At 45.7% G+C, this 19,585-nt stretch overlaps 1 protein-coding gene and 1 pseudogene across 1 annotated transcript in view; both read left to right on the forward strand.

Annotated features, from left to right (window-relative positions):
- GPC3 (glypican 3) overlaps positions 1-18,343 on the forward strand; it is a 440,943-nt gene extending 422,600 nt beyond the window's left edge. The window contains exon 8 of the mRNA XM_072815525.1: positions 17,820-18,343. Coding sequence (XP_072671626.1) covers positions 17,820-17,989 — 170 coding nt within the window. The 3' untranslated portion in view covers positions 17,990-18,343. The remainder of the gene's footprint in view (positions 1-17,819) is intronic.
- Positions 11,783-11,947, forward strand: LOC140628214 (small ribosomal subunit protein uS14-like; annotated as a pseudogene).
- Positions 18,344-19,585: the final 1,242 nt, after the last annotated feature.

Here is a 19,585-nt window from a genome sequence, read left to right on the forward strand (position 1 = left end):
CTTCAGGGATTCTCAGAGAAATCTGAGGATGGTTCCAGAGGTACAGGAGGGACTTCAGGGAGTGGTGTCAGAAAATACAGGGAGGCCAAACTTCAAAACGGAGAGTGGCCAGCAGTATGGGATGCTCCAAGAGAGCTCAGAGGAAAAAGATTCCATTGAAGATTTAGACCTTGAGGGTTTACGTGAAGGATCTTATTGGGTATTGGGCTGATGAAAATGCTCAGAAATTGAATTATGATGATGGTTGCATACCTCCTTAACATTCACTGAAAATCACTGAATTGTATCCTGGAAATTTACTTGAAATGGGTGCTGTATGGTATTTAAATCATACCTCAATAAAGCTGTTGAAAAGGTAAAAATGTAACAAAAACGAAAACAATGCATCTGAATTTAGTTTGGGGCAGGCTGTGACTCCAGAGGAACTTTCCCCGTCTAATCTCTTCTTCCTCATTGGCTGGTAAAGCCCCCATGAAATAAAATGACAGGAATCACATGAGATTACGGATGCCACATCCTGATTCTCTCCCACTGTCTTGCCATAGCAGAAACTACTTAGTGTTTGATTTGCTTTTCACCAAGCAACGAAGATTACCACCTTCATCTCTGTTTTCCTTCGGATAATGGCAGAGGAGCTGCTGGGTTTCCATTCCATTCCAAAATATTTTCCATATTTTTTTCAGCAGAGGTTTCCAGAAGATTAGGGTGCCAGGCTCTAAGGCCCCAGTTTCCATCTTTTGTTGGTAGTGGTGGTTGCATTTTGATGTGTTTAAACATGGCTTCTCTATTGGCCATGCAAGGCCCGTTTGCTTGGACATACCATCACCTATTTTCTCCTCTTTTTTTTGTTTAAGTCTTTATTTTACTTCCAGTGTGGTGAACAGCCAGTGTAAGAGGAGCTTCAGGTGTCCAATTGAGTGATTCAACACCCTCCCCTTGTGCTCATGGGGACAAGGGCCTTCCTTAATCCCCATCCTGAAGATGCCACTGCTATGCTTATAGCATGACACCTTGTCCTTCTCAGACATTTTCCTTCTTCGTGTCACTTGGCCATTATAATAATGTGGTGCATTTGTCTTGTTTAATGGGCACCTTTGATGTATTCCGTAGATAGGTAAAGACAACACCAAAAATTCCTGCCCCTTCTTCATTATAAGGAACCACCGGGGCCGCCCTTGACTCTACTTAATTAAAGTACTCATTTCTTGCTAGTGGCATCTTCTTTTTATTTTGCTTTGATATCTTCCCGCTGCTTTTTCTACTTCTCCTTAGTGATCTGAATGCCACTCTTTGTAGTACAATTTTCCCTTTTCCTTTTTACATCTTTATAGCTGTGGGATCACTTGGCATCCATGTACCTTTCCTGTCCTCCCTCTGGACTTGCCTACTTTGTTCTAATGCCCACAGAGCTATTTGTATGAGGATCATCCAGCTTTTTTTCCTCAGTTGCCTTCCACTTGGGGCCTTCCAACTCATGCCCTAATCATGTTCCCCAAATGGATTTCCTCCATCTGATGCCTCTTTTTTTCTTCATATGGATCTTGAGTGGCTTGTGTGGATTGTGTGGCTGTGTTGAGCAAGATGGCTACCACCTGCAAATCACTAATTGTTGAATATTGGTAGGGGGGAAATTCAAAGTAAACAATTCCTGAATTCATTGCTCCATCTTCTGTGTAGGCAGTGTCCTCTTTTTTTTAAAGATTTTATTTATTTATTCATGAGAGACAGAGAGAGAGAGGCAGAGGGAGAGACACAGGCAGAGGGAGAAGCAGGCTCCATGCAGGGAGCCCGACATGGGACTTGATCCAGGGTCTTCAGGATCAGGCCCTGGGCTGAAGATGGCGCTAAACCGCTGAGCCACCAGGGCTGCCCAAGCAGTGTCCTCTTATATGCATATTTCATGCTGCCTGATAAATAGTTGCATCATTTCTGAGACTTAGGCCCTACACTCATAGGCTGGACAGACAATGTGGTTCTCTTTCCCCATTTTAGGCAGGTCAGTAGTTAATCCCTTAAAATGATGTGTTGGCTGATAATTCCTTGGCAAACTTTTTTTTTTTAGATTTTATTTATTTATCCATGAGGAACACAGAGAGATGCAGAGAAAGAGGTAGAGACACAAGCAGAGAGAGAAGCAGGCCCCATGCAGGGAGCCCGACATGGGACTCAATCCCGGATCTCCAGGATCACAACCTGGGTCAAAGACAGGTGCCCTAAACTGCTGAGCCACCCAGGCTGCCCTTCCTTGGCAAACTTAAAGCCTTCCTCTCTAAGCAAGTCGTGGTCTCCAAAAGACACCATCCCTTTCTTTGAGAGAACCTCCAAAGCAGTCTCTTTAGATTCCTCTCCACATAGTATCTGTGTTAAAGGGAGGAATGCAAAGGTCACTTTAACCCTGTCCCTTTACCCTTTATCCCTGCCATGAGACCTCTAAGGACCTAAATGAAAACCTAGAATCTTAGGGTTGGAAGGGTCATCAGATGCTATTTACCTTCACTCTCATTCTATGTTTGACCCCCTTTACCAGTAGCTCCACCAAATGGCTGTCCGAAGTCTCCAGGACCACCTCCAGAGGTAGAGCTCACTGTTTAGGGGTAGCCTGTGCAGTTTTCAGATTGCACTAATTATTAGAAAGTTCTTTATTTAAGTCCAAATATTTTTCCCCTTAAGAGAAAGACAAGGCCACGAAATAGCAGTAACTAAACTGGCTTGGTGCGGTGCCCAGCTGGCTCAGCCAATGGAGCCTGTGACTCTTGATCTTGGGGTCATCAAGCCCCACATTGGGTGTAGGGATGACTTAAAGTCAAATAAAAATAAAATCGCATGGCTATGGAGTGAGAAGAATCTGAGATAGAGAGAGAAAGGAAATTACAGAGGGGAGATGACCGGGTGCAGGGCTGAGGGCAGAATCAGGCAGGATCAGGGGAAATGATGCAGAATGGCAATCTGTATGAGAACGGAAGATTGAGGAAGGGACTGCTAGAACCACTTCTAAAACAAATAGAACCCTGGTGAGAGGTTCAAATCAAAGTGGGAAGAGATGGAAAAGCATCCTTAGATTCAAAATCCATCAGAGGATTCCAGCCTTGCCCCTTGCCTACGGATATGGAAAACATCACAGTGGAGACAGGAGAGAATGCTTAGTAGAGTGCGGACTAGACAGCAGAGGGGAGGATAATTGGATACAGGAAATGAGTTTAAAGAGCAATGGCAAGAGAAAAAAGGAGTGAATAGAGAAGTGGAAAGGGGGAAAGAATGAAAACACAGAACTTTTAGGTTAAGGCATTGTATTTATTCGCATGCCAGCTCATAACTGCATTTTCCTGGCAGCCACCCGACCCTAGGGGAGCTGGTGCTGGCCAGTGTCAGAGCGGGAACTAAAGGCCCATGGCTTTGTCCTGTTGCACCTGGGCAAGGGACTTCATTAACGAAGCTGTATTTTGATGTCACATGGCCAGGTGCCCAAATCTCAATCACCAGCAGCCCCGTGGGCTTGGAGCTGGGAGCTGGTGGTGGTGAAGTAAAGGGCAGGGCATGACCCGGGGAGGGTGGATCGCAGGCCAGAGGCACGGGTCAAAGGTATGGGAACCCAATCGCGAAGTTTCCGAGTAAGAAATAAATGGAACCTGCTCACCAGAAAACCTGTTTTCCTGCCCGGCATGGCCCGTGGAATGCCATGCATGTGTCAGCTGCTTACATAGCGAGGCATCAAGTTCCAGGCAACAAAAGGGAGTGAGAAAATAATCTTTGTAGATGCCATCCACGCTGAGCACAGGGAACCGATGCTGGGGCTGATGAGAACTGGCTGTTGTCAGAAGGGCCTCGAGTTTAGAGGGCAGGGATCAGGCGCTGCCATTTGCTTCCAGGGCCACCCAGGCGCTGGCCCTGCCTTTGTCTTGTCTTCATCATAGCTTTGTGGGACTCTTGCTCCCAGAGAAACCATCGGGTCATGAGGAGAGACTCTTCGGGAAGGGTATCTGCTAAGGAAGTAGCCCTGCAGCTGTACACTCTCAGTAGACTGAGGAGGATGTGTTTGTTCAGTCAACAAGCATGTTTGTAAGCGTCCATGCTAGCCAGGTACTGTGTGGCAGCCCCGGAGAGGAATAGGACTCATTTCTCACGTGGATGGAGCTCATAGTTAGCTGAGGACAGGAACGCTCCTATGAGACAGATTGAAATGAATGCTATACTATTTTTTTTTTTAGCAAATTCAGATTTTTTTATTGGAGTTCAATTTGCCAACATATAGCATAACACCCAGCGCTCATCCCATCAAGTGCCCCCTCAGTGCCCATCACCCAGTTGCCCCATCTCCCTGCCCACCTCCCCATCCACTACCCCTTGTTCGTTTCCCAGAATTAGGAGTCTCTCATGTTTTGTCACCCTCGCTGATATTTTCACTCATTTTCTTTCCTTTCCCCAAAGTCCCTTTCACTATTTTTTACATTCCCCAAATGAATGAGACCATATAATGTTTGTCCTCCCTCCGATTGACTTTTTTCACTCAGCATAATACCCTCCAGGTCCATCCACTTTGAAGCAAATGGTGGGTATTTGTCGTTTCTAATGGCTGAGTAATATTCCATTGTATACATAAACCACATCTTCTTTATCCATTCATCTTTCGATGGACACAGAGGCTCCTTCCACAGTTTGGCTATTGTGAACATTGCTGCTAGAAACATCGGGGTGCAGGTGTCCCGGCATTTCACTGCATCTGTATCTTTGGGGTAAATCCCCAGCAGTGCAATTGCTGGGTCGTAGGGCAGATCTATTTTTAACTCTTTGAGGAACCTCCACACAGTTTTCCAGAGTGGCTGCACCAGTTCACATTCCCACCAACAGGGCAAGAGGGTTCCCCTTTCTCCACATCCTCTCCAACCTTTGTTGTTTCCTGTCTTGTTAATTTTCGCCATTCTCACTGGTCTAAGGTGGTATCTCATTGTGGTTTTGATTTGTATTAATGAATGCTATACTAGAAGTACAATCCAATGAAGAGCCAGAGAGGGAAGTGATTAATTTAGGCTGGTAGGGATCCCTGGGTGGCTCAGCGGTTTGGTGCCTGCCTTCAGCCTGGGGCATGATTCTGGAGTCCCGGGATCGAGTCCCACATCAGGCTTCCTGCGTGGAGCCTGTTTCTCCCTCTGCCTGTGTCTCTGTCTCTCTCTCTCTCCCCATGTGTCTCTCATGAATAAATAAATAAAATCTTTTTTTTAAAAAAATGGGGCTGGAATGAGATGGGAAGGCTTCCTGGAAGAGGTATCATAGAAGTTGAGACCAGAGAGAGAGAGAGAGAGACCATCCCAGGCTGAGGGAACAGCATGGAAGAAGACACGGGAACTTCAAAGAACTTGCCTTCTCCAGCCAATAATGAACGGAATGGTATGACTACAGTATCTGGTACTTGGAGAAATGTATGAGCGGTGGAAACTAGAAAGCAAGACAATATGAGGAGAAGCTTCTGAATGCTCTGCTAAGGAAATAGGACTTGATTCCACAACCAGTAGGGAACCATCAAAGGATTTTGAGGAAGAGACAGATGTGATTCAACCTGTGATTTAGAAAGACAGCATGATCTTGTTTCTGCTGCCACATAATAGGACAGTCCTGCTTCCTGGAGAGGAGTGGGTATCTCATTGAGCTGGGATGCTGAGGACTACAGGGTGTTGGGGAAGGGAGCAGAGCTGAAGGAAAGAGAGAAAGATGGTCACAAGTGCCTGGGTGAACGTGAGAACATGGGGACTTCCTGACATTCCAGATCCAAAGATGGGAAGGTAGGAGGATAGAGCCAGGATGACAGTGTGTTCTTCCAAGTAAATTGAAGGGAAAGTAATCTCAAGTCCCTAAATCCCATTGATGATGACAGAGGCATTTCACAACTGAAGAGTTCTTAAGGAAGAAATTCAGATGGAGCAACTTAAGGAGGCTTTTTTCATCTTTCATTTATGAGGACACCTGCCTGCTGTTGATCCCTGGCCTGCAGTGTTCTCATGGCCAGGCCGAGTGTTTTCAGGGACTTGAGCCATTTTGACCTACTGACTATTGTACTACTAATAATTTTCTTTGCTGTGGGCATTGCCAGGACATTGCAAACATTTTAATTCTCAGGTGTGTTTGTTGGTAAGGTTCACCATAGTTTCTTAGAAATTGAAGATGAGGGATCCCTGGGTGGCGCAGCGGTTTGGCGCCTGCCTTTGGCCCAGGGCGCGATCCTGGAGACCCGGGATCGAGTCCCACGTCGGGCTCCCGGTGCATGGAGCCTGCTTCTCCCTCTGCCTGTGTCTCTGCCTCTCTCTCTCTCACTGTGTGCCTATCATAAATAAATAAAAAAAAAAGAAAAAAAAAAAGAAATTGAAGATGACTGATCTTCCTGGGAGGATCAATCAGTTAAGCGCCTGCCTTCAGCTCAAGTCATGATCCTGGGGTCCTGGGATTGAGGCCCACATCTGGCTCCCTGCTCCATAGGGGGCCTGCTTTCTCCCTCTCCCTATGCCTCCCCCTACTTGTGCTCTCAGTCTCTATCAAATAAATAAAATCTTTTAAAAAAATGGAAGATGACCAAACTTTGGGTTTTCCCATCCAAGTGTATCTAAAGCTTTGCCCCAAATGCTGTCACAGTGCTTTTCACTGAACATCTTGGAGCTGGGGCTCTAAGGGACTATAAGGCCCCTCCCTCGCTTTGCTGACACCTCTCCAGCAATTGGGTTTGGCTACGATAAGTGACCTTTTGTGTTTTCCTTCTATATCCTTGAAGCCCTGTGATGCACCCCTCTGTAGTGGCATCATGCCTGAAATTTATATTATAAATAGAGCTCTGTGGATCTAAACCATTAAATTTCTATTAAAGTAATGAAGACAGAGTGTATCCTTCAATTGATTTTTTTAACTGTGGTTTCAATTTAGCATCATATCTGTGAGCCACAAAAATAAATGTTGTTTCCTGAGACTGTATAAACATTTCTCTTAAAATATTTAGCCTCCAAAGAAAATCATTAACAAAAACTGCCCTCTAGGGGATCTCTGGGTGGCGCAGCGGTTTAGCGCCGCCTTCAGCCCAGGGCATGATCCTGGAGTCCCGGTATCGAGTCCCACATCGGGCTCCCTGCATAGAGCCTGCTTCTCCTCCTACCTGTGTCTCTGCCTCTTTCTCTATGTGTCCTTCATGAATAAATAAATTTGAAAAAAATGCCCTCTTCTGCCATTCCCCATTGAGGACCCACATCTGCCATTATAGGGTAGTGTCTAAATATCCATTCATTTTAATTCTTTTGGACAACTTGACTTGAAAAGCACTAAAGGAGTGCCATTTGGAGGTGGATACTTTCTTTTTTTGGGGGGTGGATACTTTGGTATGGGGTATGCTCACACACCCCTCTGCAAAGTCTAGAGTAGAGTACAGTCCCTTTTGGAACTGGAATGTGCCCCAGATTCCATTATCTTTTGGATTCTATAGTTTTTTTTTTCTTAATTTTTTAAATTTTTTTTTTAAATTTATGATAGTCATACAGAGAGAGAGAGGCAGAGACACAGGCAGAGGGAGAAGCAAGCTCCATGCACCGGGAGCCTGACATGGGATTTGATCCCGGGTCTCCAAGACCGCGCCCTGGGCCAAAGGCAGGCGCCAAACCGCTGCGCCACCCAGGGATCCCTAGTTTTTTTTTTTCATTGTACTAAAATATATATTATGTAAAACCTGCCATCTAAACTGTTAAGTGGGGGCACCTGGGTGGCTCAGTGGTTGAGCATCTGCTTTTGGCTCAGGTCGTGATCCCGGGGTCCTGAGATCGAGTCCCGCATCAGGCTCCCCACAGGGAGCCTGCTTCTCCCTCTGCCTATGTCTCTGACTCTCTCTGTGTCTCTCATGAATAAATAAATAGAATCTTTAAAAAAATAAACCATTAAGTGTTCAATTTGGTGACGTTAAATACATTCAAAATGTTATGCAACCATGACCACTATTTCCACAATTTGCCTATTCTACGTATTTCATATAATGGAGTCATATACTATGTGGTATTTTGTGTCTCGCTTCTTTCACCCAGCATCATGTTTTCAAGTTTTATGCAAACTGTGGCATGCATCAGTACCATGTTCCTTTCTATGGCTGAATAATATCCCATTACATAAATGTACCACATTTTGTTTTTCCATTCATCCATTGGTGAACACTTGGGTTGCTTCAACCCTTTGGCCATTGTGAATAATCTGCCATCAACATTGGTATACAAGTATCTGAGTGTCTAGTACAGGTTGTCAGTGTATCAAGAATAACAAGAAAACAGCATTTCCAAAGGCCGTCCTGAGTTGGCACACTGAGGAGATGAGGTTGTACATACTTATTAGGCATTGTGGGGAACAGTCAGGGTGACAGTGCTTCGTTTCACTCACTATCAAGCTTCTCCAAAGGCTGATCAGGACTCAATGAACCCATATCAGTTCCTGCTTTCTCCTCAACTCAATACTGTCTGTTTTTTCACCCAACTGCCCTACTGAACCTCTCTCAACAATCTCCTATAACCATCTGGTTGACCCTTTCAATAGCTGCTTCTCAGTTCCTTACTTTGCCTGACCTCTCCATAGACACTGGACCATGCTAGCCCTCCCCTCTCTACCATGTTCTCTTTCCTCGTCTTCTCTAAGCCTGTTCTCATCTCAATCTTCTCTCTGTCCCACGGGATGAGGTAATTTTTTTCTGTGGGAAGTGAAGGCTATGATGAGGTGTGATTCCTATGAAGCTGTCAAGCAGCCTTGGGTGAGAAGGATCTGTAGACATGAGAGTAGTAGTCGAGACACTTGTGTGGAAGGTGGTGATAATTCTGGGGCTGGTGGAGGAGGGCCAGCACCCACACCACCCTCTCATGCTGTCAGGGTTTCTAGGACACAGTTGTTCTGTTTCTGGGAACATGACTTGACTCATGATGTACCTAAATAAGTATAGTAGTGGCCCATGTTACAATAAGATTCTATAGTAAAATGATTTAATTTCCAAAGGGATCAAGTGATATTTTTGCTTGTTCCTTTCTAAATGGCTGAATGTAGCAGTGAAGCATTAGTCATGATCGAATCCCCTGGAAACCATTTTGTATTAGTTTTCTTTTTTTAAAAAAAGATTTATTTATTTCAGTGAGAGAGAGAGAGAGAGAGAGAGAGAGAGAGAGAGAGAGAGAAAGTATGTGTGCACACAAGGAGGGGGAGGGACAGAGGGAGAGGAAGAAACAGACTCGCTACAGGGCTCAATCCCACCAACCCAAGATCATGATCTGAGCTGAAGTCAGACTTTTGACTGACCAAGCCACCCAGGCGCCACACCATTTTGTATTAGTAAACTAAGCAGTCTGAGTTCCTGGTAAGGGCAGTTCTTGTGATGTTCTCCTCTCAACAAGGAAATCGTCATAGAAAAGCATCCCTTAAGTCAGTAACTAGGAGCATGTGAGTCAGAGTGTCCACCTTTGAGTAGTATACCAAGCTCAGATGACCCAAGGATCTTACCAATGCTTTTAAGACCTTCCTACCGAAGTACCCTGCACATCAGTAAGGAGTGAGAGTGAACACCTGCTCCTGAGGATCTGAGACAGAATCTGAAAGTCCTAGTAAATGTGAAATATTTTATCAAGTCTTAAATGAGTTTGCAAATAGTGCGTTTCTACCCCATCATCAGCCTTGGATGTTTTAGTATAAAATGGTGTGCTTTCTCCCCTAGATCTTTAGGGAAAAAAGCATACCATGGCCTTATGTACCCACTGCAGGATAACCTGAAGAGACACATACTCCAACCTGAAAACAGAGGACCTATAAGGAGAGGCCACACCTCACCTAATGGGGAAATCCACCATAGTTTTTCAACAACCCAGAGGGTGTTTGTGGCTGGACTTGGCTATAAGAAATGAAGTGGGCATCTCATTGCCCAGCCCTCTTCTGGGAGAGGCCATTGGGTAGTTCCCAGAATTTACAGTCTGCAAAGTCGACAGCTCACTTGTTTGTCAAGAAGGCACATTGTGAAATGGCCCCATTCTAAAAGGAGTCCCACCAGACCAATTAGAAACCAGAGGCCCCAAGTGTGCCAGCTTCCCCTTGTCTGATCTATGAAGAAGAAAATATAGACTCCCAGAGACCCCAGGGTCATTAGCGAAAGCCCCTTTCTTCTGCTTTCAAGTCCAAGTAGTCATTTCACACCTGAAAGTTCACAAAGGAGTGGAGGTTGATGTGGCAGGAGGAGGGTGTTGTGGACGGGGCGGGCAAGGCCACCCAGATCTGTTTGGGATTCCGAAGTGAACGGCAGCGCCCCGGGCGTCTGTGGGAACGGGCAGCAGAGTGAGCAGTGGTGCAATGCACATGATTCCTCCAGAGATTTCCCCACTTTCAGCCTCTGGGGTCTGCCAAGCAATGTACTGAAGGTTTCACATATTCATGTCTTGGGAGCCAACTGTACACAGCAAACGCAAAACACAGAGATAGCGGTATTGCTCGGTTGCTATATTAGGGCCGGATTGAAGCCATCTGCTGGAGCAGGCTTAGCAAGGAAGAAACCCCCATGCTTGGCTCAACAGCAGCATTCTCTCCCCTGGTATTTTGATACCAGCTCTCCTTTCAGGCTGTCCCGGGAGCTCTGCCTGCTGGAGTGGGCAAGGCCCCTATTGCAGTGCACTGCTTTCCTGGATGCCCATGCCATCAGAGGGCAAACATTTGCATCCTATTATGTGCCAAAGACCCCAGTGGCTTTGGAAAGGCCCACAGGCCTGTCTCACTGACTGACACATCTTCTCTGGTTGTCCATACCTGCCTGCTTGACGCACCCTGAATCCAGTAACTTCTCTCCCAAAGCTTTGTGTGCCCTGGCTTCAGTGCAAGATATCATGCCCAGATTTATTTATTTTTTTTTTAATTTTTATTTATTTATGATAGTCACAGAGAGAGAGAGGCAGAGACACAGGCAGAGGGAGAAGCAGGCTCCATGCACCGGGAGCCCGACGTGGGACTCGATCCAGGGTCTCCAGGATCGCGCCCTGGGCCAAAGGCAGGCGCCAAACCGCTGCGCCACCCAGGGATCCCTCATGCCCAGATTTAAAGGCAACCACAACAGTCCAGCACAGATTTATTTGTTGCTAGCATCTCTTATCCTGGACTAGATCAGCTCAAGAAGAAAGGGGATTCAGAACTTGGTGGCTGATGACCATCACCAGAAGAATTCACAGCCCAGGAGAAGCAGCTGATTGCCCCTACTTGCTTATGGAGGTTCTGCTGTGGATAGCCCCTTGGCTACTGTGAGTAGAGGGAAGATTATGGCTCACAGCAGACTTTCCCTCACTGGGCCCTGAGAGCCTGGGAATCTCCGAGAAATAAAACTAGAAGGACACATAGGGTTCATCCAGTCCAATACCCAGATTTGGGCAGATGGAGAGACAGATGTCCAGAGTAGAGGGAAATGACTTGGCCAAGGTGAAATAGTCTGACAGTGGCTGAGCTGGGCCTGGAGCCCAGGGCTCCAGACTCTCAGTGTGGGACAGCCTACCCTGGGAACTCCACTGGGTGACTCTGAATAACTAAGGCTGGAGGGTTCCCCACAGAGTGCTTTGCCCAACTCAGAAAAACTTTTCAACACAAAGTGCAGACCTTGATGACTGATGATTATTTTAAAGGGATTATCTAGGAGTGTCCAGCCAGCTCAGTCATGGAGCATGGAATCTTGATCTCTGGGTTGTGAGTTTGAGCCCCTTGGTGGGTGTAGAGTTTACATAATTTTTAAAAAATAGCCTTTTTGCCTCATAGCATCCAAGAGAGCAAGATGGGCCACCAGCTGCTCTGGTAGAGCCACCTGGGGAAATTCAGCCAGGGTTCTTATTTGTGCCATGCCTGCTCAAACTGGCATGATCTGATCCAGAAATGCAGCCTCAATATGTGCCACCAGTGTGTGTACGCAAAGGAAATGGGCTTCATTAAGTTGAATTAAGTAATCTCTTTGATATCCTTCCAAGATACCTACCTTAATGCCAACTCATTGTACATAAAATAAAAATGCTTCAATTTTAAGTGTTCTAGGAGCACCTGGGTAGCTCAGTTAGTTAAGCATCTGCCTTTGGCTCAGGTCATGATCCCGGAGTACTGGGATCAAGCCCCACATCAGGCTCCCTGCTGGGAGGGGGCTGCTTCTCCTTCTCTGCCCCTCCCCCTCTTCCCCTTTCTCTCTCTCTCTCTCAAATAAATAAATAAATAAAATCTTTAAAATAAAAAATGAGTATTCTTATGTGAAAAAAATAAATAGTAAAAAAGAGAGAGTATCTGATCTGCAGCACTAAGGAGGGAAAATGAGAGTCAGAACTGAGTGTATAATTAGTACAGATTGTTGTGTCTACCCTCTGGGTATAGGCAAACTGATTACAAATAGAAACTGAGGGCAGCTCAGGTGGCTCAGCGGTTTAGCGCCTGCCTTCAACCTAGGGCGTGATCCTGGAGACTCGGGATCAAGTCCCACGTCGGGCTCCCTGCATGGAGCCTGCTTCTCCCTCTGCCTGTGTCTCTGTCTCTCTCTGTCTCTCATGAATAAATAAATAAAATCTTAAAAAAAAAAAACAAATTGAAACTGATTTTTGGATTTCACATGAAAATCTCCTTGCTAAAAAAAAAACAGAAAAGAAAGGAAAAGAAAAAGAAAGAAAAAAAGAAAAGAAAAGAAAATCTCCTTGCTGGAATGCCTGGGTGGCTCAGTGGTTGAGCTTCTACCTTCTGCTCAAGGCGTGATCCCGAGGTCCTGGGATCAAGTCCCACATCAGGCTCCCTGTGAGGAGCTTGTTTCTTCCTCTGCCTATGTCTCTGCCTCTCTCTGTGTGTCTCTCATGAATAAGTAAATAAAAATATTTTTAAGAAGAAAGAAAATCTCTTTGCTGGTCTAAAAGGCTCTCACTGACAATCAACTGCAAGGCAGAAACAATTTATGTGTATTTTACAGTATATACCTAATACAGCAGAGATACATTCTGGAAAATCACTGATAAACATAAAAATATGAATGATTTAGAAGAGAATGGTTTAGGATGATTCCCATAATAGATCTGGTTTGTAGCAAAATGAGAAGGTTTTGATTTGGTGTAGATTTAGCTCCTTTGTAGGTTTTTTAAAAAAAATTTATATTTGTTACTGGCTGATCCCCAGATACTGTTCCCACAGGCTTCTTGCTTTTTTCTAAGACAAGATGTCTGATAAGTCTCTCCCACTTAGGGCTGCCCTCCAAACTGTTAACAATGATCTCTCTAAAAAACACCAGTCAGATTGTGTGAGTTTCTTACTTTAAAACCTCCAATGGGGGATCCCTGGGTGGCTCAGTGGTTTGGCGCCTGCCTTTGGCCCAGGGCGCGATCCTGGGGTCTCAGGATCGAGTCCCACGTCGGGCTCCTGGCATGGAGCCTGCTTCTCCCTCCTCCTGTGTCTCTGCCTCTCTCTCTCTCTCTCTCTCTCTCTCTCTGTGTGTGTGTGTCTATCATAAATAAATAAATAAATCTTTAAAAAATATAAAAATAAAACCTCCAATGGGGGATCCCTGGGTGGCGCAGCGGTTTAGCGCCTGCCTTTGGCCCAGGGCGCGATCCTGGAGACCCGGGATCGAATCCCACGTCGGGCTCCCGGTGCATGGAGCCTGCTTCTCCCTCTGCCTATGTCTCTGCCTCTCTCTCTCTCTCTGTGTGACTATCATAAATAAATAAAAACTAAAAAAAAAAAACAAAAAAAAACCTCCAATGGCTCCCTGTTGCCCACACAGTAAAGTCTTAGCATTCCCAATGCACCATGACTTGGCCTTAACTTGTCCTTCCTGCCTTACCTTTTACCACCCACCATACAACTACACACACAAACACAACAACAATAGTATATACCCTATGTCCCCTGCCATCATAGAAGCTACTTGCTCCTACTGATCATGCCCTCTGATATTGATGATTTTGCTCAAGCTGAACCCTCTACGTGAAATGAATGACCATCTCATTCAGCTCTGCTATGGTCCCTCCCCCCCCCATGGTGTAGATTATATCCCAGTTGTTCTGAGAAGTCTTCCCAGAGCCTTCTGTTTAGAATTTTTCTCTCCCCATGGTGTTTGGCTCATGCCTTTATCTGACCCTTACTCCATTCTGCCGAGTATCTATTGGTCTGTTTTCCTTGCCAGAGTGTGGGATTCCTGAAGACAGGCACTAAGTCTTTCTCCAGCCTTCCAGTTCAATGCTTGGGACATTGTAGGCTACCATTAATTTGTTGAATTAAACTGGGTTGTATTTCCCCTGTCCAGGAATATCCACATTTATCTTTGACCAAAACCCTATGTCCTGTGTATCTTGTAATGCTTCATTGTCAGGCTAAGCTGTCCCCTTTGTCTCTAATCTCCATGATGGTGGCACAGGCCCAGAGTGTGTCTTTGCTGGGATTCCCATCGATGTATACCAAAGAAGCCCAGCCATAGGGTTGCTGCTCTTAAGTGGAGGAGCCTCAGGAAACCGTTGGTCCCAGCTTTGAGAGCACAGGAAGGTATTATTCTGAGTATTTCTGGGGGCCCTCTGCAGGTAGAAAACTTGGGCCAGCTTTGTGTTTGGGGTATCGAATAGCCTTGGCCATCATTGCTGATTTCTTCCAGGAAATGGAAAGGACATAATTTCCATTCTTGGTCCCCAAACTCAGAGCTCTTTTCAGACTTTCACAAAGCTTAATAAGGCTACTCAGTCAAGTATGTGATCACTTTCATGTGGAAACACTGAAAGTGTTTTCTCGTGCTCTTGAGTTCTCTTTGGCAGTATATATTTTACTGATCAAGGTGGGTTTTTGTCTTTCAAGAAAAAAGTCCATCACTACTCAATCACTACAGTGTATTTGATAGACAAAGTTGTTAAAGAGACAGTATAGCTTCAAGCGAGGTTCAGAGTCAGACATGCATTCAAATAGCTCCTCTGTCACTTACCAGCTGTGCAAATATGGGCCTAAAAGGAACCTGGGTTGGAGCTTCCTCATCAGTAAAATGGGAATTGTAATGCCTACCTTGCAACATTATTAAGAAAGTTAAATTAAATGAAATAATGTATATAAAGAGCTTAGCACAGTGCCTGGCCCACAATGAGGACTCAGTAACTTGTCGTTCTTATAGTTTCCAAACATAGGGTCCAAGAGATAGAAATAACAAAAGAGGTCTTTGGTGGCAAAAAAGATTTGAAACTTCTGGGCTTAGCATCTGCTAAATTTACCACAACTGCTCTAGTACATGAAACTGTCCAGTGTTTGCGGATTATTTGAGGAGCAAGATAAATAGCACAGGGGCTGAGTGGTAACATGAATAGATATTGTTTCATCTTGAGGTTGGGCAAGGGGAATATCCGGAAAAGGAATCTGAAAGCAAAGCTAAGAGTTCACTCATTCAGGTCAATCCTAAAAATACTCCTGTGCATTTAAGTAGAGAAGTTGCCTTGAGACTCAAGGCTGGGGTTTCAACAGCTAGAGCCATATGTGTTCTCAACTTGAGTGAAATCCGATCGTGACCTGTGCCTGTGCTGACCTCGGCCTTCTCTTGTGTCCTCTGCATAGTTCACCTTTCAGAGAAAGAGGTCTGACTTCCAAATAGACCGCTGCTGTTTGTTCTTGTCTTCTTTTAATTTGCTTTGCATGTATTTATTTTTAGGGGAGAGGAAATCCAAATTATAGTTGGCCAAGTCACTTTTTCCTGGGTAAGAGGGTTCTCTGGAAAAATTTGATTTGAATTCTTCTTGGCACTCTGGGAGAAAAAATTTCTCAGCTTTAGAAAAGCAAAATGTAGTCAGATTCATAGACATTAAAAGTGAAGAAATTGGACACCTCGGTGACTCAGTGGTTAGGAATCTGCCTTCAGCTCAGGGGATGACCCTGGAGTCCTGGGATCGAGTCCCACATCAGGCTCCCTGCGTGGAGCCTGCTTCTCCCTCTGCCTGTGTCTCTGCCTCTCTCTCTGTGTGTCTCTCATGAATAAATAAATAAAATATTTTTTAAAAAGTAAAAACATGATTTCTTTGTACAGCAATGAAAACTAATTATAGTTAATCACAAAATAGAAACATTATCTGTATTTAATATGACAAAGGATTCAGCAAAATATATCTTCAAATGAAGAGGAAAAACCTTAATCCCCATCAGATACAAAGGCAAAGGGTATGAGCTGTCATGCATTAAGAAATGTTATTAGTAAACTAAGACATAGAAAACGTGCAATTATTTAAAGAAACCTTGAGGGCAGCCGGGGTGGCTCAGTGGTTTAGCCTCTGCCTTCGGCCCAGGGTGTGGTCCTGGAGACCCGGGATCAAGTCCCACGTCGGGCTCTGTGCATGGAGCCGGCTTCTCCCTCTACCTGTGTCTCTGCCTCTCTCTGTGTCTCTGTGTCTCTCATGAATAAATAAATAAAATCTTTTTAAAAAATAAAAATAAAGAAACCTTGATATATCATCTTATGCTTCCTACAGTCTTTCCCGTGAGGGCCCAGTAACTTTGGTTTTCTCATCATTGCTGAGGGCAGTAGAAACTACAGCAGCCCGTTTGGAAAAGGAGCATTGCAATCTGTGTGATCCCCCTGGTTTTGATCACCTTGACCTTGCTGCCTGCTCTAAGCATTGCCAGCCTTGGAGTAGCCCTGGTCCTGGGCCCTGCTCTGTGTGCAGCCTGGCCAGCTGGGTCCTCACACTTTCTTCCTGTGACTTACTGAGTGTTTCATCCCTTGTAAGAGGAGCCCTTCCTTCCCCTTCCTTCCTTCCCTCTATAGAATCCCAGTCATTCCTCTATGCCTGTTGCTTTGTATCTCAGTGTCTCCAAGGGATCTTTCCGGCTCCGCTGGCCGCAAGACAGTTGGCTGGTGAGGGCACTCACATCACATCACCTTCCCAAGCTATTGAAATAGAAACATTGGCGACTGAGTCTAGAAAAGCCAAGGGAGTCGATCCAAGTTCTAAATCTGGAAAAACAAAGCTGAAGGAGGCTGACCTCCATGCCAGGGCTGACCGTCTTGAATTTCCTGACAAATTGCTATCTACTCAGATTTGCCTTCTGAGAGATGTTCAAGGGCAGCGCCAACACCCCAATTTCTTTTCAGAATCATAACCGTATCTCATAAATGGTGGGTGATCAATGAAGGAAAGCCCTCACCCCGCACAGCCTCTCCTTGGTTTTGGCTTGGGATCAGTTTAAATCCTATGCATTAGATCGATGTTGGTGTGTGTGTGTGTGTGTGTGTGTGTGTGTGTGTAAGGGCAGGGTGGGGGAGGGGATGAAAAGATGACATAGATCATAGAAGAAATATTTGGGAGAAATAAAACAACTTTCAATGGCAAACTATCCTACCCTCGACTCTGATTCAAACGACGTCTCCAGGAGAAAATCTGGAGGAATGGCACACTGGGGGTACCCCCTACAGCATCGCCCACCCCACTGACTCACATACAGACAGAAGCACACACAGAGTCACCCACCCAGCACCTTACATTTTAATACCAGCGAGATCTGGTGAAAGTGACCTTCAAGCACCACCTTGGGGGGGGGGGTTGTTGCAGAGCTCCCCACCTGCACCCTGGGTGTGGGTGGAGTCAAAGGGGATGAGGGAGCAGCCAGCTCTCCCTGTGGGTGTGACCTCGGGAAGGAGCCCCTCTGGCCATCTCCTTCCGCTGGTGGGACCCCCCACCCCTACAGCCCTGGCTCCTTCTCATCTCCTAGTGGCCTGCCTTTCAAAGAACCCTGGGGCGTCCCAGCGGTCTGGACCAGTGCAGGAGCCACGACAGGTGGACGCTGGTGCCGTTGGTACTCGTGAATTTCAAAGTCTCCTTTTCTTTTGGCAGAACTGGCTTATGATCTGGATGTGGATGATGCTCCTGGAAGCAAGCAGCACGTGAACCAGAAGGACAATGAGATAGCAGCCTCTCACAACCTCGGGAATGGCCATTCCCCCCTGAAGGCCCTTACCAGCTTGGCAGTCTCCGTGGCGTGCTTTTTCTTCCTGGCGCACTGACTTCCCAGTGTGCAGCTGCCGTGCTGCCCGTCAGCACCCTGTGGCCTTCCTCTATAAAGGAGCCACCTTCTTATTTTTTTCTATTTTTTTATCTTGTATACCTCCTCCAGCCATTAAGTAGAAGACTAACCGTGTGTTATGTTTTCGAAAATCAATGGTGTCTTTGAGGAAGGTAAATAGTGGTAGTGTAGATTGTCTTTTTGCAAAGAAAAAAAAACTCAAGTTGTGCCAAATTATTTTCCTATGTTTGGTTGCTAGAACATGGTTACCATGTCTCTTTCTCTTTCCCTCTCTCTTTGTCTTTTTCCCTTTGCATGGATTTCTTTGGAAAAAAAAATAAATATTCAAATAAAAGTGCACTGGGTCTTTTTTGTAAGCCCTCGTCTATGGTGACCATGCAGTGCTTTTCTTCCCCCTCACCTAGCTTCCTGGTCAGTATGGGAAAAATCCCATCAGGCGTCAATGAGGTCCTTCAACCCTACCTCCCTGCCCATCCATTGGTGGGGTATCAATCCTGGCCCCAACCCCAGTCAAAGCCACCCCTCTCAACACACTCCCAGTGCAGAATCTCCAGATAGAAATCTTGAGTTACAGCATTCTTGCCTATGAACCAAAGGTATCTCAGAAAGTTCCCCTATCTCTCCTTAAGAATTTCCCTTGGCCACAAACACTTTGCCCAAAGAGAAAGCCTCCGTGTGGGTCATGGACCATCATGCAATTACCATCCTTCCTCCCCACCACGGCCAGCCCAGAGACATGGGCCGGAGAAATAGTAATTGTGCAAAGAAAAACTCCCCAAGCTTCTCTGCTACTGTCTCAGGCTTGTCACCTGTCACCCTTCTCCAGGTACTGCCACACGGCAGGGCCAGTGGTTGCCCTGGGTCAGGCTGCAAAGGTGGGCATCAGGAAAGCCATGATCTGTAGAAAGCCCCTGCGTTCACTCTGGGCTGCAGGTGGGCTTCTTGGATACTTGTTTCCTCAACAGCTAGACTTTGTGTACCTGTTGCGCTCCGGTACTGTACCAGATGCTGGAGGCAGTAGAAAACAAGACAGATTTGATCCCTGTTCCCCCGGAGCGGAAGATTTGGCACTGACATTCAATACCAACTCTTTCTCAATTGTAGGCCAGTATTCTCACTTAAATCTGGTTTTTACACAACATCACAACAATAATGGCATCAATGCTGATATTTGGTTACTGTGCTGCCAAATAACCCCAGGAATAACCAACCTGTTATTGTTACAATGCCTCACGTTATTGCTCATGTGCCAGGTCAGGGCCACAGAAACATGATTTTTTTTCCATCAGGAACATTACTGATTCTTTCTAATGAGCAGGAACTCGACTCCCACCTGAGGACAGGGACAGGAGAAGCTGAATGATTATGAGAAAGAAAGAGTGAGCCACAGTGAAGGAACATGAACAAAGGTCAGGGAAGGAACCAGAGAATCCCCTTTGATTCTAGAAGGTGGTCCCAGCCAGGATCTCCAGTTTCTGCCCAATGGCCAGAGGTCACCATGTGGGATGCAGGAGGTGCAATTTCTCACAAGTTATCATGCCCCCCTCCTGCTGTCACCAACATACTTCTGTCAGGG

This window comes from Canis lupus, chromosome X, assembly GCF_048164855.1.
Source record: "Canis lupus baileyi chromosome X, mCanLup2.hap1, whole genome shotgun sequence".
Lineage (NCBI taxonomy): Eukaryota > Metazoa > Chordata > Mammalia > Carnivora > Canidae > Canis > Canis lupus.